At 35.2% G+C, this 24,214-nt stretch overlaps 5 protein-coding genes and 1 long non-coding RNA gene across 12 annotated transcripts in view; 4 read left to right on the forward strand and 2 right to left on the reverse strand.

Moving 5' to 3' along the window:
• Window positions 1-639, reverse strand: LOC104265700. Its single transcript, XR_717251.3, has 3 exons — window positions 458-639; window positions 109-162; window positions 1-22 (listed from the first exon to the last, which is right to left on the reverse strand). It is a non-coding gene; the product is annotated as an uncharacterized LOC104265700 (long non-coding RNA).
• Window positions 640-714: 75 nt separating this feature from the next.
• On the forward strand, window positions 715-4,064 carry LOC100183549 (calcium-responsive transcription factor). Of its 2 annotated transcripts, none has more exons than XM_018812115.2 (5): window positions 715-788; window positions 1,291-1,405; window positions 2,676-2,923; window positions 3,061-3,204; window positions 3,281-4,064. In XM_018812115.2, exons 2-5 carry the CDS (start codon window positions 1,309-1,311, stop codon window positions 3,956-3,958), a joined length of 1,167 nt encoding a protein of 388 aa, XP_018667660.1. In that variant the 5' UTR covers window positions 715-788; window positions 1,291-1,308; the 3' UTR covers window positions 3,959-4,064. The 2 variants fall into 2 exon arrangements, with proteins under 2 accessions (XP_018667660.1, XP_009858576.2); XM_009860274.3 differs by lacking the exon at window positions 715-788 and adding an exon at window positions 1,463-1,689 and having other exon boundaries at window positions 1,296-1,405.
• LOC100180411 lies at window positions 3,960-7,128 on the forward strand. Its single transcript, XM_018812118.2, has 5 exons — window positions 3,960-4,219; window positions 4,297-4,502; window positions 5,424-5,638; window positions 5,791-5,946; window positions 6,276-7,128. The coding sequence occupies exons 1-5, from the start codon at window positions 4,197-4,199 to the stop codon at window positions 7,026-7,028; spliced, it is 1,353 nt and encodes a 450-aa protein (XP_018667663.1). The 5' UTR covers window positions 3,960-4,196; the 3' UTR covers window positions 7,029-7,128.
• Window positions 7,129-8,101: 973 nt separating this feature from the next.
• Window positions 8,102-24,214, reverse strand: part of fut8 (Alpha-(1,6)-fucosyltransferase-like) — a gene marked incomplete at its 5' end in the record, with an annotated part of 36,522 nt that continues 20,409 nt past the window's right edge. Inside the window, 7 exon segments of the mRNA NM_001135025.1 lie at window positions 8,102-8,589; window positions 8,916-9,066; window positions 9,263-9,442; window positions 9,558-9,816; window positions 10,061-10,298; window positions 10,645-10,753; window positions 11,520-11,692. Of these exon segments, the coding sequence (NP_001128497.1) occupies window positions 8,197-8,589; window positions 8,916-9,066; window positions 9,263-9,442; window positions 9,558-9,816; window positions 10,061-10,298; window positions 10,645-10,753; window positions 11,520-11,692 (1,503 nt within the window).
• Window positions 13,894-19,100, forward strand: LOC104265699 (alpha-(1,6)-fucosyltransferase-like). Of its 5 annotated transcripts, none has more exons than XM_018812100.2 (9): window positions 13,894-14,085; window positions 14,502-14,542; window positions 14,893-15,067; window positions 15,720-15,828; window positions 15,988-16,225; window positions 16,433-16,691; window positions 16,807-16,986; window positions 17,767-17,917; window positions 18,436-19,100. In XM_018812100.2, exons 1-9 carry the CDS (start codon window positions 13,997-13,999, stop codon window positions 18,799-18,801), a joined length of 1,608 nt encoding a protein of 535 aa, XP_018667645.1. In that variant the 5' UTR covers window positions 13,894-13,996; the 3' UTR covers window positions 18,802-19,100. The 5 variants fall into 5 exon arrangements, with proteins under 5 accessions (XP_018667645.1, XP_009858574.1, XP_026690302.1 ...); XM_009860272.3 differs by having other exon boundaries at window positions 13,934-14,085; window positions 14,505-14,542; window positions 18,436-18,917; XM_018812101.2 differs by having other exon boundaries at window positions 13,958-14,085; window positions 14,922-15,067; window positions 18,436-18,917.
• On the forward strand, window positions 19,133-24,010 carry LOC104265698. 2 transcript variants are annotated; one of them, XM_009860271.3, is made up of 6 exons: window positions 19,133-19,558; window positions 21,377-21,534; window positions 21,805-21,979; window positions 22,247-22,452; window positions 22,788-23,051; window positions 23,444-24,010. In XM_009860271.3, exons 1-6 carry the CDS (start codon window positions 19,340-19,342, stop codon window positions 23,934-23,936), a joined length of 1,515 nt encoding a protein of 504 aa, XP_009858573.2. In that variant the 5' UTR covers window positions 19,133-19,339; the 3' UTR covers window positions 23,937-24,010. The 2 variants fall into 2 exon arrangements, with proteins under 2 accessions (XP_009858573.2, XP_026690311.1); XM_026834510.1 differs by lacking the exon at window positions 21,377-21,534 and having other exon boundaries at window positions 19,166-19,558.

The following is a 24,214-nucleotide window of genomic DNA, read 5'->3' on the forward strand; positions in this document are numbered from 1 at the left end:
TTACTCCCACCTTAAGTGCATTCTAAAAACAGGTAAGATTTAATTTTAATAAATATGTTGCTGTCCTGTTAACTACTATATTTGTGACACATTATTCTTCATGCTTACAGCTTCAGGATTTTGTTGAAGAAGTTCTTTGACTCTTGAAACTGCAGCTTGTGTCTGCGTGAGATAGAGATATGAATTAAAATTGTTATTAATAATATTTGTTTAATTATAGAGGAATGGCTGTCGGTTTAGAGTTCTTACAAGACTATAGCACTACTCTATTACATGTAGGTTAGGTCCTACAGGATGGAACACCATGCGATTTCTGTTTTGGGCCCGAGTTGGTTAGCCAAACTATAGTGGTAGTAATATGCACAAAATAGATGCCAAACAGTAGGAATACTGGAAGTTGAATTACAAAAAAGGTAAAAACGATGATATTTTTGTACATATTATATAATTAACATACCAAAACTAATGCTTGTTTTGTTGGAATCATCCTTCGTCCTTTAACAGCTCGTACAGTTGCTCCAATTGTCTTAGAAGCCATCATACGAAACAATGGTGAAATAGCGTAAACACTTTTAACCCAGTATGCTACAGAATAACTAAACGACGTTAACAAGACCTAATCAGGGATAGTCAAGTATTTATTCTCAATTTATATGAGATACGAAAGAAACCTTCTTTTGCTATATTTACACCAGCTGGAATTGTCACAACATTGTTGTACGTGACGACAACTGTGTGTCACTTGTCGGAAATATTCGGAATCCGAACTTTAGCAGTAAAGAGAGCGAGTGTAAAACACAGAAATAAAAAAGAATAGAAGGCGCATCTCCAATGTCGGCAAAGGAGAGAGCACGATACACTGTCTCTCTTTCGCAGGTCGTTCCCGTTAACTATTGTAGTCAATGGAGTCGATGACGTTTTGTGTAGTTTTTCTTCGTTTTTTGACTTAATTTAAAGTTATTGTGTAAAAAAACTATTTTCTAATATATATATATTTCTAAAAAAACGTTTGTTTGAAATTTTTAATTAATTTTTTTAAATAATTAAATTTCCTAAACAAGTGGTAAACTGTAAGCGTTAACGTACCAAATAACTAAACTAGCCTAACAAACTTAAAAAGTTGGTGTAGTTTTTATTATAAACAGCTAAAACCGTCCAAAAATACTATGCGCCTATCTTTTACAATGGAGACGAAGGGAAATGGGGACGGAGTTGGCGGTCACGTGAATAGAAAAAAGAATATATCACGGTTTTGGGCAATTGCGCGTTCTACTCTTTTTTATTTCTATGGTGTAAAACAGATGTGTTATGTGTTTGGTCACGTGCCTAAATTTAAAAGAAGCAGAACCAAAAGTTACAAAATGTTCAACTCGAGTGAGAACCTACGAGGGACCGTCTCGAATATGTAAGTAGTATGTAAAAAATCTGTTTGTCAACCGTTGACTGTTTTAATATGGTTTAGTAATGCGCCCATTTCTTGTACTCGTGTGGTGGCAGTAACAACAACCCGGCTACAGCCTACAGTTCCTGAAGCAACACAAGAAGCAATGGAAGTAAAACAACGCTGTGTAGATAAACAAACACAGTTCGTTATTAAGTATAGTTCATACGAGGAGGTCAAAGAAGCAATACATGAGTTTGAAAAGGCTACTCAAACAAAATATATATTTTTTAGAAAAGATAAACATGGTAAATATCCATCATCCATGTATTGCAGTATTTCTTTTAGCTGGTGTCGGTGACCAAAGAATTTTTTTGTCCTCAAATGATTTTCCGGTCTTACTCATTTACCACTTTGTCCGGCGCCGTGGTATAGTGGTTAGCGTGCCTGCCTGTAACCCAGAGGTAATAGGTTCAAGGCTCGACGCTGCTACCATTGTTGGCGTATGTGTCCTTGGGCAAGACACTTAACGGCAATTGCCTTAACCCAGTGGCTAAATTATCAGCCATACATAAACAAAATGAAAAAATTCCAAAAAAATAATCACCCACAAAGTAACATACATGGTAACTCGTAAGCTGGCACGAGGTGTTAAACCCGTGTGATAACGACTGTCGTTTTCCGGCCACGCGAGGGTAAAGTAAGTTACATTCATTCACTAAAAATACCTATATTGGTTGATAATGATATTCACAAAATAGTATTATTTAAGTTTAGTTTGGTAAACCTTTTGAGTTTTCATGGACTTGGACTTGCTTAAGGTTAACGATTTATTACGTCACAATAGCAATATGCTATTACAATAAGGCACATGCACTGTTTAGTGCTGGTAAAAACCTTAATACCAAACAAATTGTTTAATCTGTAATGTAAATATGAAATACGCATTCTGTGCCCTGATAATCTAATCTTTGTTTAATTCAAGGCTCAGTGTAAAAAATACGATGATGCAGCACTTTTAGTTTTTGCTTACTTGCTAAAGAATTACCTACCTATTATTAGTTGTGATTTAGGTTATAAATCAATGTAGGTGAAAAATATACCTTAAGTTTACAAATATCTATTTTTAGTCTCTATTTTTTTGCTATCACCTCTTGTACACTTCCAAAATAAGTATTATTTATGTATATATTTCTTACCAAATGGAATTTAAGAATATGTAGAGGTGCAAGTTTAATATTAAAAATCTAGCAAGAGGCATAAGAACAAAGATGCAATCCTCTTCTTTTTTTAGATCCGAAAAAGAACCATGTGCAGTGGGACCAAGAAACTGTTCCATACGTTGTGAAGTCGTTTACAAAATATGAATGCGAATATGGAAAAGATAGAAATAGATTAAGAAATTTAAAGAGAAGAGCAAACACTCCACATCCAACATTAGATGTGCCACAAACAAAATACCTTCGAGTATTGGGTTCTAAAAAAAGGGATTGTCCAGCAAGGTTAACTGTAAGAGAGATTAGGGCTTTTCCAGATTATGAGGTATGTATGTGTAGTATTGGAAAGCATTGGCTAGTGGATAAATCCTTGTTTTTTGGAAATTAATTATAACTTTTGGGGAATAAATAAATGTTATTCATTCAAATTTAATTTAGTAATATTGATTTTACATTTTATAGATTGCATCTCCTGATAAAACTGTTAAAATGAGAGTTTCTACATATTTGAAAAAAACTGGTTTGTCAGCAGTTCAAAATCAAACTACTTACTACTTTGTTAAATTTCCTTTGCTTGACGAACACCATGGACACGTGATCGAACAGGTATGAAGAAAAGTTTAATGTTTACTTTTTGATCACTGATTACTTTTTGTTCAGTTTAATTTATTAAATCCATTAGTCCTCAGGTTTTGCAGAAGAGTTGGATAGCAGGGTGTTTGATCAATTGGGTGTATTAATGAGCAATCGTATCCCACAAAAAAATTTGTTTAAAGAACTAAAGTTGTTTGTTATGAATGAATTGTTCAAGGATAGAGAACCACCTATGCCAAATGACAGACGCTTTTTCCCGACAAAACAAGGTTTTCGTGAAAACTACTTGCGTATTAAACAAAATCTAGCAGTTGCAAAGGTTGATGACATGCCATCTACATCTCAAAATATAATACAAAATACTGATTCAGTTTATGTTACTCTCGACCAAGAAATTGTTTGTTCATTTCAAGATGATGTTCGTTATACATGTGTGCCAGAGATTCAAGATGTAACCACTGATGTATGCCAACAAGTCCAACCTGTTGCTTATACCACTAATAGTAGCCAGCACTGCAATACTGAGGAAAATTGCTCAAAGCGTGCTGTAAATGAAATGATTGAAATTGTGGACAATATAAAAGACGTTTTATGTGATATTCAATCTGAACAAACCATTCAAAAAGCAAACATGGTGTTGCGTAATACTTTAGAAAATTTAAAAACGCTTTGTTTGAATAATGATACAAAAATTGATGAATCTTGTCATTCTAGGAAAGTAAGGAAACGCAAGAGAAAAATTTCGACAAAACTTAGCTTGTGCTGAGTAACACCAAATTAACTTTTAAAAAATAAGAATTCGTTTCTTTGTGTATTCATTTCTTTATTATGATTACATTGTGGTTCTGTTAATTATCAACGCGTTTTGCAGGTTTGTTTGCTTTAAAAAACTGTGTAGAAAGGATTGGTAAATGCAAATTGTAAACTATAAGTATCCTGGAAGTTGGAACTATTCGTGATATTTTCAGCATTAGTCCTGTAGCAGAAATTGTCAAGGCTATTCAATGACAGAAATGTGGGAATACTGGTATGTACATTAGTTGGTCTTCCTTAATACTTAATGGATAACATGGTAATAAGGTTCTGAATGTTAAAAAAATTTAGGTGTGGTAAGATGGATTCATCCACTCCTGTTTCCGATAAAGCAGAAGATAATGGTGGACAAGTGGAAAACACACAATCGTGTGAAGTTAAACAAACAAAGCAAGTTTTTCAATATAATTCAATGCAAGAGGTTAAACAAGCAATAGAGGACTTTGAAAAAGCCACTCATTCGAAGTATGTGTTTTTTCAAAAAAAATATAAAAAGGGTTAGTATAATGATTGTAAGGATGTTGCATACTGGTCTGAGCTTTCTTCTTGTATCTAAAGCAGTGGCTCTTAAACTGGGGGGCGCGCCCCCCTAGGGCGGCGTGAAACACTCAGAAGGGGGGCGCGAAAAAACTATAAAATAAAGTGTTATTACAGTGGTGTTTAAAAGGCTAAAACACGACTCAGGTAAAATTAAATTAAAAAAGCAAACATTTAAGCCTGTTTTTAAACCTCTTACACATGCTAAATGATGAGCTGTCAATCCCTATTATGACGCAAATAATCGCCGTGTGAATTGCTATTATGTCGTAATTAATTGCCAGGCAAAACAATCGCTATTATGATGCAATGAATCCCTACTATTTCGTAAAAAAACAGTTTACCTGGCTAAGAAAAAAATGGTAAATATAGGGTGAAACTACAATGTAAACTGAACAGTTATTTGATTTTGATGAAGTGTTTTACGCAATAATACAGATACAGTCAACCAAGGGGGCGCGGTTTAAAGCATGTCCATTATGTCAGGTTTGGATGTGGTTGATCATGGCAGAAATTAATTGAACACCACTGTGGTAACTTAACAAAAAAGGAGGGGGGCAAGTTTGTTGAGATCTTCATTGGGGGGCGTGCTTCAAAAAGTTTAAGAACCCCTGATCTAAAGGATAATGGTTTGAAGCTTTCTGGCATTGTGGGCTTTTATATTGTTGGAACAACACACATGTTAATAATTGTTTCTGATTTCTAATGTGGTTTTAGCAATTATATCGACAGATTACCAGCGATAGCAACACTGTGCATTAAGCCAAACATTTCGTATAATCTTTGCCAATATTTTAAATATTTTGTTTAAATTAAAACCTTCATTAAAACAATTTAATAATAACACCTAATACACATTATTTACCTGACTAATTTTCTAGATATCCTGAGCTCTTTCCTGCATTGGAGTAACGAAGGCATACCTTATATTATAAAATCATTCGCAAAATATGAATGTGAATATGGAAAAGATAGATGTAAAAATCGTAACTTGAAAACAAAAAAAACTGCGAATCACCACATGCTAGGTTCAAAAAAGAGAAACTGTAAAGCGTTCATATTCGTAAGAGAGATTATTACATATCCAGATTATAAGGTAATTCAATTTGGATATTCTGTTAATTTTTGGTAATTCTTGTGTATTAGGTTTGAATGTATATTTCTTTAAAATATTATTCTGTGTATGAACATGTACATCTATACCATTTCACCCTTATGTTTGTTAATGTTAAACTGTTTTATTCGCAGCATGAATTTAAAAAGCATGTTCAAATAAAATCTCAAAAGGATAAAGTTTCAAGAAAACTAAGAAGCGTTGGTTTTTTATCTGTTCCACGGCAGATTACATGTTTTATTGTGGGGTTTCCCACTTCTGATGAACACTCTGGGCATCAGTTTGACCAGGTAACTTCTGAAACCCAGTGACCATATGTAGTTAAAAAGTTTAATTAAACTTTAATACTTGATGAGTGTGTTATTGTTCAAAATGATTTTCTTACTTTAATCTAGTTATCACAGACATTTGTTCAAATCTATAAAATAAATGATTGCATTAACTTTAAAATAAATGATTCCCTTTATAAAGTAAAGTTGCTGCATAGGTTGTCCCTAAAAAGCATGCATAATGTAATGAAGAAACCTGTTTTATAGCAACCGTCATTTCTCTGTAATAAAGGATAAATAAGTTTTAAATTCAAGAGGAATCTTACATCATTTTCTTATTTGTCTTTCAGTTGGATAAAATGAATTCTGATGATTTGGATGAGTTGGACAGTAGAGTGGTTGAGCATTTGGGTGTTTTGATTGACCAACGTGTGCCCTTCAAACAATTATTGCCAGAGTTGAAGTTATATGTGGTCAATGTACTGTTTAAGGATAAAACACCACCTGTGCCAAACAACAGACATTTTTTTCCAACAAAGAAAACATTTTTTAAATATAACTGTCTTCTTAGACAAAAGAAAGGAAAAAAACGTAAAAACACAAATAAACAAAATCGTAAAAAGACCGAAGCCCAAACAACACCCGAAGCTCCCTCAACACCTGAAGATCCTGCAACAGCTGAAACTTTGTTTCCAATTGGTGATCCAGCTTATGTTACATTCGACCACGAAATTGTTTGTGCTTTTCACGAGGGGGGTGTTTGTGATCATGTGCATGAGATTCAAGATGCTGCCACTGATGTATATCTTATACAGCCTGATTACAATGCTGTAGATACTGCCCAGCAAAGCTTAGCTGAGGAAACCTTTACAGGTGGACATATGCATAAACTTATGAAAATCGTAGATGGTATAAAAGATGTATTACAAGATATGCAGTTTAACAAATCTCTTCAAGAAGCAGATGATGTGTTATGCAATACCTTGGAAAATTTAAGGCAAATACGTCACAATGAAGATGCAGGAATAATGGAAACAAAGCGTAAACGAAAACTTTCTACTTCATTTGAATGTGATATTTATAATGACAGTTACGTGGTGTAAATAAATTACAAAATGTTCTTCGTGGACACAATGTGTCCACACCTAAATTTTGTGCTGTTCGTTGTTTTACTATTATAGTTAATACACTTTGTATACCGTATTCTCTTTGATTTATATTCTCTTTAATTTTCCAAAAATCTATTCGGACAGTAGTGTAGAGGATACCTAGTTCGTAACATAATGTTGTATTGCTGTAACTATATTAAGCGTTTTTCCCAGAGCCGTAGAAATACCGAGTAGACCAACCCATTGTTACGTAAAACACAAATTGAACGGCAGTTTGGGTACAAAAAATAGGCAGATGCAGTAATTATCTAGTTTAATTACCTTATTTAAACGTAACTTACTTTACCTTCGCATAGCCGGAATACGACAGTCGTTATAACACGGGTGTACTGCTTCATACACCCTATGCCAGCTTACGGTTACCACGTATGTTAATTTGTGGATAAATATTTTTTTATGCATGGCTGATAATTTGGACAACCCATTGGTGATTACTGAGTTGGAGCAATTGTCGTTAAGTGTCTTGCCCAGAGACATACGCCCACAATGGGAGCAGTAACCAGCCTTTTTCAACCCATTACCTTTGGGTTAAAGGCAGGCGCGCTAACCACTTTGCCCGGCGTTTTGCTGGTCGGTTTTCAACTAAAGGCATACAAGTTTCTTAATGACTTGGTCCGTGTAGCTGCAGCCGTTGGTAGCCTAAACTACATTAATAAAAGTATAACCATTAGTAAATATAAAATAGTGCCTTGCCAGCGTGTATTGTGTGACGTTTTCCCGCCAGCACTAAAAATGTATAAGTTACGTTTGTTACATTTTGTATCAAGAAAATGCTACAATCTTGCATAGCAACGCTTAACATACACCGTTTAGCATACATCTAACATCTAAACTATATTTGCCCAAAATCTGCGATGCGGCTAAAAACCGTAAAAAAAAATCAAAAAATTACTTCAACGTTAAGCTCACAAAATGACGTAACCTGACATCAACACTCATAGTATAACCATAGTATACTGAAGTGACAGTGGTATTACCAACAATCCATCTTCTTCAAAACAACTTGATTAAAGATTGAACCATTTAATGTCACACAACGTTTTTACGCAAACAAAATATAGAACAAATAAAGCTAACAGTTGCATTATTATAGATGCATTTATCACTCTACTTCAAACGATTTGGTTCTATAAAACGAAGGATACGGGGCAGTTTTGATAATGTCTTTCACTTTAAACAACGGATAGGCGCCAAACATTTGAGTTCTGACGTTTTTGCCAGCAGATCGGTAGCCGTGATATGACTCGGGGGAAACCTCGATAATATCTCCGACTTTAATTTCAATCTCACACATTAGTTCCATTTTGGAAAGATCAATTTGTCTCATGTCTGGTGCAGCACGTTTGCAAAATCCAAGGGATGGTTTGTGGTCCATAACCGCTTTGTGAAGTTGGATAGCTTGCCCCCAGTAACGATAAGCATGATCGATATTAGTGGTAGTGAAAGTGGGATCCGAGTCGTACTGTTGCTTCATTTCATATACCAAGCGTCCAATCTGTTTTGAATAGGAAGTTTAATTTTTATTTGCTTCCTGTTGGAGATTGTTTGTAATATATGGATTTAAACAATATGTTCAACTACATAGATTCTTTTCTACGTTGTGAAGTTTAAGTTTGGTAAATTCCATACAACGTGGCACGCCATAGAAACTCTCTTAAGGACACACACCTTCTATCACCTGATGAGCATCGAACCCGGAACTTTTCAGTTAAGTTGCAAACGCCTAATACCACGAAAGTATACTACGCTGGACCGCTATACGGTTTGTTTATGCAAATCCACGCAAAATCCGCATTCAAAATTTGATATCAGAAAACTCACATTAGATGAAAAAGTTCCAACAAAATGATCGCATTCTACCAGTAAATGAACGTCAGTGACGATTCCTTTCAAACCATCGCTGCTTAATCTTGACGAAGTATCGGCGTGGCTTGTTGATTGTTGGTTTGTAATGAAAGTGAACTCAGGGTATCTAGAATTAGTTAAGCGAACTTGATTAGATTTAATGTAACAGAAATCAACCGCGTTTCGCGATCTAAAGATATGTCACTGGTGGTTCAAAAAGTGGTTTAAAAAGCCCGTTGACGGTTATTGTGAAAGTGAACATTTTTTATTCTTTATCTGTAAAATGCTTTCAACTCATGCGTAAAACCTTTTATACTTCTTACAGATTTCTCAGCATATCCATATATTCGAGATCGTCCGTTGCAACGTAGACAAGTTTGGTGATGTTTGTAACGTCATTATTGATGACGTATTTGTCGTACCAATTCGCCACAGGGTCCATGTAAGCTTCCATTCGTTGAAAGTTTGCTTCGTTTGATTTATCCGTTCTTCGAATGTGAACACTGAGAAAAATACCCCATTTGAGTTTTTGTAATAACGATATGTCCTTTAACAAGACATAGTTCAAATGAGATTTTCGAGATGTTTGACCAGTATTCATTATACCAATTCACTTACCCAACTACGGGATGCTTAAAACCAATATCTTGCTTTATAATTTGAACCTCTCGCGTCACCCATGCTTTGGGTCTCATAAGATAACTTTGAACTTGACCTGCCCACCACACGAGAGGATCTCCGTGGATCGGTTCAACGAGAGGATAAAATTCCTCCGGTATTGTCATTGGAGCAAACGGAGTCTGTCGGTCGCGTGATCCTATTAGAGTCACTTTTACAACTTCTGTATCAACCGGGGTGGGATTCGAACTCTTTTCACCTAACAAAAAAATAGTTTATGGAACAAAATAGAGTAAGCTTACAAAATGAATATGCACAACGAAACCGTGGCTTTGTGCTGCTATCGACGTTGTCGTATATGATTTGATCAAAGTTAATATAGACATTGGCTTAAATTAACCACAAAGAAGAATTCAATTTCCGTTAGTAATGCGAAGGTTAGCTTAAGCCGTTCAGCCGCCACGCGAATATAAATAGCCAGTGATTTAGTATTATATACTTACTGTACCATTCTGGTGCTTCCTTTCCTCCAGTAATATTGTTGCATGTTTCACTTAGTGGCATGAAGACTTCATCTAAACCAGGATAGTCAGTGATTGCCTTGAGATCCCATTGCATTACTCGATTCGTACCGATAGCTAGAAACAAGCAGACGCCGTAATGATGAACCAAACAACCGAAGCCGCATTTTGCTTCAACATTACAGAATAGTTTCTTTGCTCTGCGACAGTCCTTCTGGTTCTGGAAGATAAAAATGGCGTACTTTAATTACCATTAACATAGATGTATGTTTCGTTACAACTTAATAATAATAATGCTTGAGTAAATGACTCGTATATCCTCCCATGTCGGGCAACCACAATTTATGGTGGTTTCGAGTTAAAAAATATGCGACTTGTGGGTAATCGTTTTTCCTCTATCTCTCTCTTGGTTCTACCGGTTTGTATGGCTGACAATTTTGATAACGCATTGTTGAATATTGAGTTGTAGAAAACGCCATGTTTTTTGTTCTAGTATCCCGACCACGGACACAAGCGGGAATAATAGTAGAAAAAAACTGCCAAAAGTATTTAAGATATATAGATACCTGTGTGTGTTGTATCAGATGTTGTGCTCTACGATTCAATTCACGAAGTTTGTAACGATCGCCTTCCTCGTCTTCGTTGTTTAACAACGTCATTTCATTTATTAGGGAACTTGTAATAAAATAAAAATCAAAGTCACCATTATATATATATGTTATATAGTATAGGGTGGGGAAGAGGGGCACCTTTGGTACATATATCCAAATGTCCTGATCGTGTTTTAAACAACTAACAAAGGTCTATTGAAAACTCGTGAGGATGCGATTTTACAACTCTTTGAATGTTCCTTGCTTGTACTACCAAATGGGACAAGAAAATGGAATGAAAAGGTGTCCCATCTACCTTCAACCTTTGAAGGTAAATATATAATATATGAAAGTGGTTATCAAAATGTAGCCCTTGCATGTTCTGTATAATACATGTTCAATAAACTTATGCGCATATAACTTATCAGACTTACTGTCATATTGCCAAAACAGCTGTCACTTCTAATGGATTCTATATTAATAACCGTTGGCGTTTCTTAATAGTACTGTTACCGTTCAATTCAGTTATACGTAGACGTGACAATAAAAGTCTTATATTTATATATAGTATAGAATAGGGTAAGGTAAGATAGGACACATTTTCATTCTATTTTTTCGTCTTATTTAGTAGAAAACAAAGAATATCATTCGTAGAATTGGAGTTATATAATCGTATCTTCGATAGACCATTGTAACTTGTTTAAAACACGATCCGGATATTTGAATATTATCTGCCAAAGGTGTTTAATTCTTCCCCACCCTATAAGTGCTATATCGTAATGATGTTGTTTGATTAACTCATATACGACCTACGAATAGTTTTGTTTACAGGAATAAGGAAAGGTTTTTACTTTTCCAATGGAACTAACAGTCGATCCCAGTTGACCAACCGCTGAACTAAATCTTTGTTTTTCTCAGCCAATTTGTTCATATCGTGATTAAGCAGTTGTTGAATTTGAAATGACTTAACGATGACGCTTCTGATTAAACTCCGCACCTTAAGTCCATGTTTCAAGCTTTCTTTATCTGCGAATATAATGTCAACTTGATTGATACACAATACGGTGATCATACATTCAACTATGTAAAATTCTTCACGATAACAGCATGACACATCGTCACATAATACAAGCAACTACGTATCTCGACTATTCATATATAGTAGGGGGAGATAGGACACAATTTTGGTCTATTTTTTCGTCTTATTTGGTAGTTAACAAAAAACGTTTAAAGAATTACAACCCTCATCCGCCCGACTCCCACATACCGTATTTAGTTGTTAAAAACAGAACATTTAGTTATTATGTGCTAAAGGTGTCCTGTCTTCCCCACCCTACTTAACGTGCAATTTCAAACGTCTTAAAGGTAAAATACTTCTAAAGGTTGATGATAACGCAGTTTTACAGAAGCAATCTTAACACTCACGCGTGTATTCTTTACTGACAACAATTGTTTTTTCAGTTTCTTGAAATCTAAAAATACAACGAGTTTAAATTATATTCGTTGTCTAAAGGCTTGAAAAAAATATTGTCCCAATAAACTATAACTAACGGATATTGGAAATCTTTAGTATAGTAAGGTGGGAGGGAGATGGGACAAGGGGAAGATGGGACACTTTAGCGCATAATAACCAAATATACGAATCGTAGTAAAAACAATTAACAACACTCATTTAGAGTCGTGATGATCCGGGTTTATAATACTTTGAATGTTTTTTGTTTTTTATCAAATCGGCCGAGAAAATAGAATGAAAGGGTGTCCCATTCTCCCAACCTTACTATATCCCCGGACATAATAGAAAATTTAACATCTATTTTCAATTATTTTACTGAGCAATGAAAAATAAATACCTATACACATACCTTCGATTATAAACTACACACATAATGATAACACATATCAAGGCGATCGATACCAAATGTGCTTTCCTTAAACTAGCAGCTAACATTCGGAAAATCTAAGTTTCCTTGCCACAAGTAATAAGAGAACGGTTTTAGCGGAGAGTCTTGTGTACAGAGCATTTGAACGTGTATGTTACAGGTCGTCCGTATATGGCCCCAGGCGGCCATTTTTTCACTTGCGCCTATTTTTTAGACCGTAAACTTTTTCCATTATCCTTTCGTTTAGATTTTCTTTGCCAACAAATTCCTGGTAACAAAATGTGTTTCTGATTCTAGATTTTAATCAACACCGAGTATAGCAACGGTTTCAGAATTTTGTTATCCAAGTTAAAAGACTGTTTAAACGTTAGAGTGTGTATATGCAAATCGGGGATTTATCTAGTATTTAGAAAATTCCCCCGATTTGCATCTTTAATGCTCGAGACAAACATGCGTAAATATTGGTGTAAAACTTATAACATATATATAGTTTTTTTCCCCGTTACAGGACGTCTATTTTTGCACAAGTTAACATAAAAACTCAAAGTTTACAGTCTGCGTAACGGTAGCGAATATTGTAAAAAAAATAACCCCCCAAAAAAAAAAAAGGGGGGGGGGGCGCGTGACATATTTATACCAGTAGCGTTCAGTATGACATAAAATACAAACAATGAAGATCATTCGAATCTGATCCAAAACAGCGCAGGTGATGCAACGCCAGTACATTTTTGGGGGGGGGGGGAAAAAAAAAGGATTTTTTAATCTTTAAGGGTGGCTAAAGCAGTCTTGCTATAAACGTAGTTGATATTTAGTCCAAAGGAGTGGTTCTCTGCGTTTCGTATAACTGCCGCATTGCCACATATAATTGCCGCATTTACTTCAGAAAATGTTGGGGGCGATATAAACTGCATTCGAAGTATTGAAAACCTTTATCATATTTAATTGGGTTATGTTACCAACTTAATTTCTCGAGCTTGCAGCGACGAACAAAATAAAGCAATCCAATAAACGGTTCGTCATTTTTAACTTGTGTGTAACACGGGTGTTTCAGAAACTACTGTTGGTTCATGTATTTGTTACAATAATGATTTACACTAACCGAGGAGGTTTCCTTCAGGCTTGAATCTAGATTGACTTTTTGTTGCACGGGCATTTGCCCAGAAAAATATGATTGTAATGAAAATTACCTTTGCAAGTCGTATTGTGTTGCAGGCTAGACCAAGCTTGCTGCATTCCTTTTATTTGGGCATTTCATTTCGATTAAGAAAAAATAAAGCCGGTCATTACAGTAGCGGCATACCCTTGTTACTCGTTTGCAGAAAAACAGTTTAGAAATCGTTAAAGGCCTAAGGCGTTAAGTGACTTTATCAAATTGGGAGAAGGTTGTGGCTTGCGCCGTTTTGCTTATAGTTGGTATTAAACTGAAGTGACATTTTTAAATAGTTTAAATGTTTACTGTCCGTTTTAAAAAGATATATTTTGTGTTAGTTGTTGTAGCATTTATATGCGTAACTCTCCATGTATGTTTTATTGCAAGGTAAGTTCATAGTTTTAAGCGTTATGATTACAAAGTGTTGTATATATTGGTATTCAAGTTTTCCTGATACAAATCCAGTGAACAAGCATGGAGGTGATAAAAATACAGACCCAAAGCCTATTTATCTGTATCATAAAATCAACGTATTAAACATATAGTACTGTGGGGTAAGATGGGATACCTTTAGGACATAATATCCAAACATCCTGTTCGTGGTTTAAACAATTAACAACGGTTTATGTGAGTTGTGAGTATACGGTTTTATAATTCTTTGAAAGTTCTCTGTTTACTACCAAATAGGACAAGAAATAGATTAAAAATTTGCCCCATCTTCCCCCACCCTACTATATATAAATATTTATTACCTAAGTTATAACTCCTAAAATAAGTTTAATTCGATTCTATTATTTGTACAGTAGACAAGGTGATGATACAATTTACGAAAATAAATATAGCGGTGAGTAAATTACTGATGATATCTATATGTCCTGTAATCTTGTGCAGTGTAATCATAAAGACATTTTGCTTGTACATCTACACGTTATAGCAGTTTCTTAAGTAGGTTGGGGGAAGATGGTACACCTTATCATTCTGTTTACTGGTCACATTTGAAACCCCCCAAAAAAATTAAATAAATATAAATCGGTTTCCTTACGACTCCCATAGACTGTTGCTAATTGTTTAAAACACGATCAGGATATTTGGATATTCTGCGCTAAATGTGTCCCATCATCCCCCACCCTACTATATGTCTGTTATATTTTATTATTATAAATATATAAACATGCTTTGTTTACTAATGCGCAGATAAAGAAAGCTTAAAACATGGACTTAAGGTGAGAAGTTTAATCAGAAGCGTCTTCGTTAAGTCATTTCAAATTCAACAACTGCTTAATCACGATATGAACAAATTGGCTGAGAAAAACAAAGATTTAGTTCAGCGGTTGGTCAACTGGGATCGACTGTTAGTTCCATTGGAAAAGTAAGTAAAAATCCTCTATATAATCAATTGTATAATGTAGCTAAAATTAAAAGCGTTTACCGATTATAACGTATTACCATAGTATCATAGTATGCTAAAGTGATACTATGATATTAGAGTACATCACTTGACATTTCAAACAGATATTTCTTCACAAAGCGAACATAGAAAGTCTAAATAAATGAATGAATGTTTATTGAAAATATTATTGAGCTCATTATGTCCTAGCAAATATTATGAAGAACGAGCTACACTTTAATAACCACTGTGATATTTTATGAGAGTGGGGGAAGATGGGACACCTTTTTAAACCGTATTTTCACGACTGATATATACCGTTGTTATAGTTGTTTACGATCAGGATATTTAAACAATATGTGCTACACAGGTGTCTCGTTTTCTCAACCCTGACTATATAATATAAAATATGTATATAGTAGAATAGGGAAGATGAGACACTATTTCATTCTTTTTCTCGTTCCGTTTGGTAGTAAAAAAAGAACATTTAAAGAATTATACAACCTGAAACCGGATCAGGATATTTAGATATTATGTGCTACAGATGTTTCGTCTTCTTCCACCCTGCTATATATCATCATATCACAAATCATAATGTATATAATGGTGACTTTGATTCCTATTTTATTACAAGTTCCTTAATAAATGAAATGACGCTGTTAAACAACGAAGACGAGGAAGGCGATCGTTACAAACTTCGTGAATTGAATCGTAGAGCACAACATCTGATACAGCACACACAAGTAACCTCTTTAGCCCTCATATATTTTAAGTATACTAATCCAAGGAAAAGAGTATTTGTTACACGGCATCGCATTAGATCTAATACAAGCTCATAGCAATGTTATTAGATACCTGCCTATATTTCTTTCAAATTGGTTTGACAAAATAATATTTTTCAGAACCAGAAAAACTGTCGCAGAGCAAAGAAACTATTCTGTAATGTTGAAGCAAAATGCGGCTTCGGTTGTTTAGTTCATCATTACGGCGTCTGCTTGTTTCTAGCTATCGGTACAAACCGAGTAATGCAATGGGATCTCAAGGCAATCACTGACTATCCTGGGTTAGATGAAGTCTTCATGCCACTAAGTGAAACATGCAACAATATTACTGGAGGGAAGGAAGCACCAGAATGGTACAGTAAGTATATAATACTAAATCACTGGGTATTTATATTCGTTTAAAGGCCATTATATCTGAGTCGATTTTGTACAAAGCCACACTGTGTTAGAAGCGTAAAGCTTTGTGTATTGCGATAGTTTATCACAGCCGCTTCCTTTATGTATATTTTACCATTGTAAACCTTTGGTTTAAATATATTTTACACAAACTTTTTCTTGTTTTTAGGTGAAAAGAGTTCGAATCCCACCCCGGTCGATACAGAAGTTGTAAAAGTGACTCTAATAGACTCACACGACCGACAGACTCCGTTTGCTCCAATGACAATACCGGAGGAATTTTATCCTCTCGTTAAACCGATCCACGGAGATCCTCTCGTGTGGTGGGCAGGTCAAGTTCAAAGTTATCTTATGAGACCCAAAGCATGGGTGACGCGAGAGGTTCAAATTATAAAGCAAGATATTGGTTTTAAGCATCCCGTAGTTGGGTAAGTGAATTGGTATAATGAATACGTGTCAAACATCTTGACAATCTCATATGAACTATGTCTTGTTAAAAGACATATCGTTATTACAAAAACTCAAATGGGGTATTTTTCTCAGTGTTCACATTCGAAGAACGGATAAATCAAACGAAGCAAACTTTCAACGAATGGAAGCTTACATGGACCCTGTGGCGAATTGGTACGACAAATACGTCATCAATAATGACGTCACGAACATCACAAAACTTGTCTACGTTGCAACAGATGACTTAAATTATATGCAAATGCTGCAGAATGTGTAAGTACTAGAGTACAACAAATGTTTGGTCGCTTTTCTAATTATTGTGGTAAAGTCGTGGTTAGTTAAGCCCAAATTAGCCAAGACTTTATTTTAAACTTTAAATTACTTTATTTAAAACAAAATTCAGAGTATATAAACCCCGCGAAAGTTTCTGCAAATGTAAAACGAACTGCAACATAGTTGTGTGCGGCTTGGCCTTCATGCCCACAAGAGTGCGAAGTAAAGTTCGACGCGACTGGAAAATTGCAACGCTGGCCATATTTAAATGGTGTTATTATTTCTCTGTGTAATTTTATCCGTACAGTCCGAACCAATTAAACATTCAACATGGTAACTTAGCAGTTATATAGTAGGGTGGGGGAAGATGGGACACCTTTTTTACTTTATTTTCCCGTTTAATTTGGTAGTAAACACAGATATTCAAAGAACTATAAAACCGTATCCTCACACTTATACGATCGACCGTTGTTAGTTGTTTAAAACACGATCAGGATATTTGAATATTATGTACCAGTGATGTCCCATCTTTCCCCACAGTACCATACATCAACCAACTTTACCAAACCGACTTGGTTGTAAAACAAATCTTTGTTTAAATTGTTTAAGGGCCTATATATAAGGTAATATTGAAAATACAAGTTGAGCTACTGATAATACGTAGCCCCTATACAGAATTATTTTATACCACTTCACGATATATATGCGTCATAAAACATACGGAATGTAATATACTCAACAGTGCTGATGAATTACAAACTAATTAAGTTCCTATGCTAGATACCCTGAGTTCACGTTCATTACAAACCAACAATCAACAAGACACGCCGATACTTCGTTAAGATTAAGCCGTGATGGCTTGAAAGGAATCGTCACTGACGTTCATTTACTGGTAGAATGCGATCACTTTGTTGGAACGTTTTCATCTAATGTGAGTTTTCTGATATACTTGTCCGGCGCACAATTTTTGGTACAATTTTTCTGTCCCATCAACTGATGTGGATTTTTTCAATTATTTACCCTCTAAATAAGAGGAATTCGCCCCAAAGGGTAAATTTACCCTAGTTTAAGAAACGCTGTTCCAGATTGTTAGCATAAAATCTCGTGATTTGTCAGCATAAAATATAAATAATCACTTCTAATGTTACTTATATGTGGTATAACTCCAGGCTCGATCGTGTTATAAATATATTGACGTTGTTATGTCGCCACGCGAGGATATAAATAACCTACCCCACACATGTAGTAGGATGGGAAGGAGGTGACATCATTTCATTCCATTTTTCCTCGTCCCTTACAAGTAAACAAAGAACATACACAGAATTATAAAACCGTATCCTCACGGTCACGGCTTTCGTATAACGTCTATAGACCGTTGGTTATTGTTTAATACAGGATCAGAAAAAAAAAAACTCTCACTAATGGAATTAAACTTTCTATTCAAAACAGATTGGACGCTTGGTATATGAAATGAAGCAACAGTACGACTCGGATCCCACTTTCACTACCACTAATATCGATCATGCTTATCGTTACTGGGGGCAACCAATACGCGTTCATGAGGCAATAATGAACCACAATCCAACACGTGATGAGTGTCAGCGCGCCTTTATGCAGATGAGTCCCACATATCTTTCACAAATGGAAGACATGTGTGAAATTGAGCTTAAAATTGGGGACAAAATCGAAGTTTGGCCGGAAATATTTCACGGTTACAAATCTGGGGGCAGGAACTTTAGAACTCAGAAATTTGGCGCTTATCCAATGTTTAAAGTAAAAGAAGTTATTAAGACTGCACCTTATCCTTCATTTTAAACTCCCTGGCAAATATTTGGTATATATGGCTTGTTTTTTAACTGTTATTGATTCTGCGCTGTTTACATTTTAAAAATACTGTTATTTGGTATAAAAAATACAAAATATTGAATATACATATCAATTAATACATAAGTAAGCTCGATTGCGAATTGGAAAGGTTATATCATCAAACAAACAAGAAAACGTTCTGATTTCAAAATATCGCATTCAGCAGATTAATGCAACTGTATGTTTTTTTTCCGTAATATGTGTGAATTTAATATTGATCACAGCCGGATACGTAAGTCATCGATTTATCATACTTGTATATGAAACACAACTGCCATATATGCGGTAATTTTTCCTGTATCTAAAATTTATTCACAGTCGTTTATAAATGTCGGTCAAAATGAGCCGCGAACTGAAAAAAGTTTGGTAAGCACTGCTTCTAATCAAGCGTATACACAACAGCAGTATGATATCGTGGTCGGGCATTCAGCAGTATGCAAACGTACCTACGATGTCACGTTAACACTTTGTTACTTGGGGTGGGAGCATGAGACGTTACAGGCAGCTGTTGTTTTCCTTGCTTGTTTTAGGAGTTCTTATTTTTATTGGAATTAATTGGAAATATAATAAACAGCAGCAATTGAGCAGCTTCTTTAACCAGAAGAATAATAATGTTGGTCCTTTGGTAAAATGGAATTATGACGGAATACTTGCATTGGAAAAGCAGATAAAGAAACAAACCAGAACTTACAATGTTGCTAAAGCCGTAAGTAATGTTGTTACATTTGTTAAATCATTGTATATATTTAAATACATTCAAAACTGAACCGAATGTAATCTTGCCAGACAAAATCTTTGATGGTTTATTTGCAAATCAGTAAGGAAACTAATTGCCAAAAATGATGGTTTGTTTAAAAGCATACGATCGTATATAAGAGCATACGATCTTGTATGTATTATAAACGCCAGATCCTGTACTGGCTGTGCGTATTGTCTTCGTTATCTCTGAAATCTCAATAGAAGCCCGCTGCCAGATACTTCCGGAAGATATAGTGGGGGAGGATGGGACAACTTTTCATTACATCCCATTTGATCCCCCATCATAGAATTAGCTGTCGAACTTGGGGTATGCTGCCCAGTAGTCAAGGAGTGTAAAACTGCTTTTTCGTTCATTTGTATAAAGTTTTGTATAAATAAACGCTATGCGTGCAGATCCAAGTAAAAGCGTTAAATTAGAGAGACAAAATCTTAAACTATTCTATAAACACATACTCGTGAAAACAGTGCGCGACAGTAATCGAATGTTAATCAAATGCTTCATAAAGTATTTCCATTGTTTGCACAAATTCCAAAGACATAAAAAGATTTATGGCCGAAACATATAAAGTCGGGTTAATTATTCAGGGACCCTTTTATCCCATCCTCAACGTGTAAAGTACCCCAAGCAGCGCAATGTGATCTCATGTTTGCAGTGACCACAGTCCAACTCTACTGTTGCATTTTAAACCTTCATGGTATTACAATGTGGGTGTGAGGGCTTTGAGCCGACATACGCTTAATTACTTTTATATTGCGTGCGGTTTTAGGTTTGCATTATTTCACTCTTTGTTGTGAGGGAGGTTCAGTTTGTCGATTTTATCGTGTTTTTTTATTCGTTTTCCTTAACAGCTGTTTCACTTCTATTCACTTCTTCACTGCTTTTGTTCTCTATTGTCACGCTTGAAGGCTCACGTATTTAAGTCTCGTCGTTTTCTGTGCCGTTTGATTGATTGGCCGTTAAGGTAACATCCCAGACCAAACACCTCAAACACGTAACAATGGTTGCGCAACAAACTTAACGAAAAAAATGCTTCTCTACCATTTTACTGTGTTAAAAACAGTTAAGCAACATTTTCTGTAACATAGGGTGCATTTAAATTACATTAATCCAAGTTCAGTTGTTGTTGTTGTTAGCAAAACTGGTTTTAATTAATTTTTTCAATTAATATATACCAAATTTGCAATGAAAGTTATTATTTTAATTATTGTTTTTTTTTATATAATATTCTTACTATTTTTTTTATTATTTCATGTAATTAAGCAGCCTTGTAAATAAGTAAACACAACTAATGTTAAAACACGTCCAAACTGATGCGCAATGCCAGACGCAGTCTGGCCGGACAAAACTTTTGTGATTTATTTGCGAATTCAATAAGAAAACTAAATGTAACAAATGTGGTTTATTTATTTTACGTAGGAGTCCAACTGAGTCACTATGGACCAAAAAAATAAGACGGAACCGATTAGTAACAAAGCAACCCACGTATAATATATGACTATATGGGTTTAAAAGAGCAATCAAACTTCTTTACATTAGAAAAAATAAATAAAAAAAGGTTTAAATTTTAATTTGAACGTTTTTTGTCAATCAATACTCACTGGTGTCTGTGTGACATTTTTTCTTACTTCCGGGTTACTGGGTTACCATGTTTGTGAAAAACAAATAGAACAATATAAAACAGTAGGCGTTATATAGGAACGTATACGACAGAGGTTCTTATTTTTTGTTGTTAAACAAAAACTAACGTTTCCAATTCTCGAACAGGCATGCGCGTTGAATGTAAACAAAGATATACCAACCTCTTACAAACCACGGATAAAATTAGATCCAAACAAATTTCTCCTGCCGTTTTTGATTTGGGGACCGAACAATCAACTTATAGGACTGAGAGACTCAATATTTGTCGCCATTAAGCTTAACAGGTACAAAGGATTGTGCTTATTTATTAAAATGGCAGTGTATAATACAGAACATAATTGTATGATATATATTCAGAGAGTGTTTGTATTGTGACTGAAAGGACTGAAAGGCTCCTATTGAACCTGTATATTCTTGTTCATGTTGTCTTTATGCTGTATACAACACATTCATAATTTGCTTGTTTATAAGGCGTATTTCGTCCTCGAAAAACCTGCACTTGCATAGTGAATGGTTATAAATAACATCCCGGAATTTTTTCATGTTTTAACCAGGACGCTTGTGATACCAAGATTTTTCACGCATTACAAAGATACTGGAGCTGAGAAGGAATCTTTGGTGCATGCTGCTAATCGTATTGACTTAGAATATCTTGCTCGGTTCATATCGTTGGTAACTTTGGAACAATTTCAAAATAAATGTCGAAGAAAAATTGAAGTTGTTTTTCAGGTAATTATTTATTCAAGATAGGTACGCGTATGAGTTGGGATTTTTTGAAAGAAAAAGCTTGGAAATTCGTGTTAATAATTAACCCCTGAGATTACTTTTATATAATACCATAGCATACCGAAGTAACTGAGGTGCTGACTTTAGTATGCTATGATAATACTCTTTCGTGGATTTTTAACTATACTAGATTGGTCGAGAAATATATTTGTGTTTAATAACTCCTTTAGTTAAGAATTTAAGCGTTGATTCATTTGTTACATGCCACAGAATCGTCCTGTTGTCTGCAGCACTCTTAGTGCAGCTGAGCGGGCCACTGGAACCGACATTTTAGGCTCCAAACATACACCAGGGGTGGATGGAAAACTTACTATAAAGAAAAGCGATCCAAGATGTAAACCTGACATATCAGCTTATCCTCACAAAGTGGATGATGGGACAAAACACGAAGTCCGGAATTTAAAAGCTATTTTCAAGTATTACATATACAGTAACATTAGACAATTTCCATTCATTTTATCCCACGCCGAATAAAGTTTAGCCATAACCATAGTTGAGGACGCACAAAATTGACACATATTCTGTATTCCAGTTTATTGTATTAAATTGCATATAGAGAGTATGTGGCAAACTACGGCAGCCAGTCCATTTTAACCCTCCATGCCAAATTTGACCCATTTATAGGCCATTTTATTCTGGCGTTTCTGATGTTATGAGACAATATAATGCTTTCTCGTTGAGTCATCACGGACCCAAATATAAAATTAAAGAACATCTGGCCAGTAAGTAAAACAGTTTTCTTCCTTTGTAGTTCCACAGCCAAGTGCGTCGTATTTCTTTCACCGTTCCAGTCATTGAGCGTGTCTTCAACTTACGGTAGAATGCATCATGATCATTACGACATTCCCAGCATTGCTAAATTGACGACGACGAGCTTAGTAGAAACCGTAGATTCTTACAAACTAATGGCTGCTATAGAACACGAGACGCGGAGGCCACCATACGTTGTGAAAATTGCCGCCGAATTCCTTCGTGACGTCATGGCAAATAACAGTTTTGTTGCAGTGCATTGGCGGTGGGTAAAAAACGTGCCCTTGCGTTATGTACGGTTAACTAAAGTTAACTTCCAAACTTAGTGCTTTTTGTAAGGCAAAAACGATATTTAAATTATTCACCTGCACAGCATCACATTACGGTTTATTTTTTATATTATGCTTAGTACGATAGGCCGAGCGTGTTATGTAGGTGGTGGGGGAAGATGGGACACCTTTTCATTCTGTTTTCTCGTCACATTTAATAGTAAACGAAGAACATTCAAAGAATTATTAAACCGTATCCTCACGACTTCCATAAACTGTTGTTAATTGTTTATAACACGATCGGAATGTTTGGATATTATGTGCTAAAGATGTCCCATCATTCCCCACAGTAATATACAACTGGTTAAATGTAAAACTTTTTTACCAGATATGACAAGGAAATTGTTTCAGAAATATGTTTAACCAAGCCAACAGATCCCATCTGCAACAATTCCGTCACCCCTGGCCATCTAGCGGTTGGGATTTCGAAAGTTCTTAAAGAGATAGCACCTTTAAACCAATCAAAAAACACTGCACCGTTCATATACATCGCATCACCACCAAAATTAAAAGACTTTGTTACTGAAGTGAAAACGAATTTGTTAACGAAGCATTATTATCGGAATCTAAGTTTGCAGTTAACACCTGTTTTAACTACAGCTGATTTGGAAAAGTATTTAGACGCAAAATATCCGCGGCAGGCTTGCAAAGATTTAAGGCCTACGGACAATGAGTTTCTTTCTTTGATTGAAATGGAAATTTGTTCAGCAAGCGTGGCATTTATTGGATCTCAATTTTCTTCTTGGACAGCTGTAATTCAGCATTACAGACCAAAAAAATATTTTAAATTTGACCGTTCTGTTTACGATGTTATATTCTGAATTTTATATTTATAGACCGTATAAAGCTGATGAGGGTGTCGGTATCTAAATATATAAAACAGGAACAAACAGTTTATTGGTATATTGTAGACTGTAGAGGTATATATATTATGCAAGTATTTTTACTACTGCACGATCAAAATTATTTTATGGATAAATGTATGTATATATGTAAATTACTTTACCCGGAAAACGACAGTCGTTATCACACGGGTTTAACACCTCGTGCCAGCTTACGAGTTACCATGTATGTTACTTTGTGGGTGTTTTTTTGTACT

Source organism: Ciona intestinalis, chromosome 5, assembly GCF_000224145.3.
Source record: "Ciona intestinalis chromosome 5, KH, whole genome shotgun sequence".
Classification (NCBI taxonomy): domain Eukaryota; kingdom Metazoa; phylum Chordata; class Ascidiacea; order Phlebobranchia; family Cionidae; genus Ciona; species Ciona intestinalis.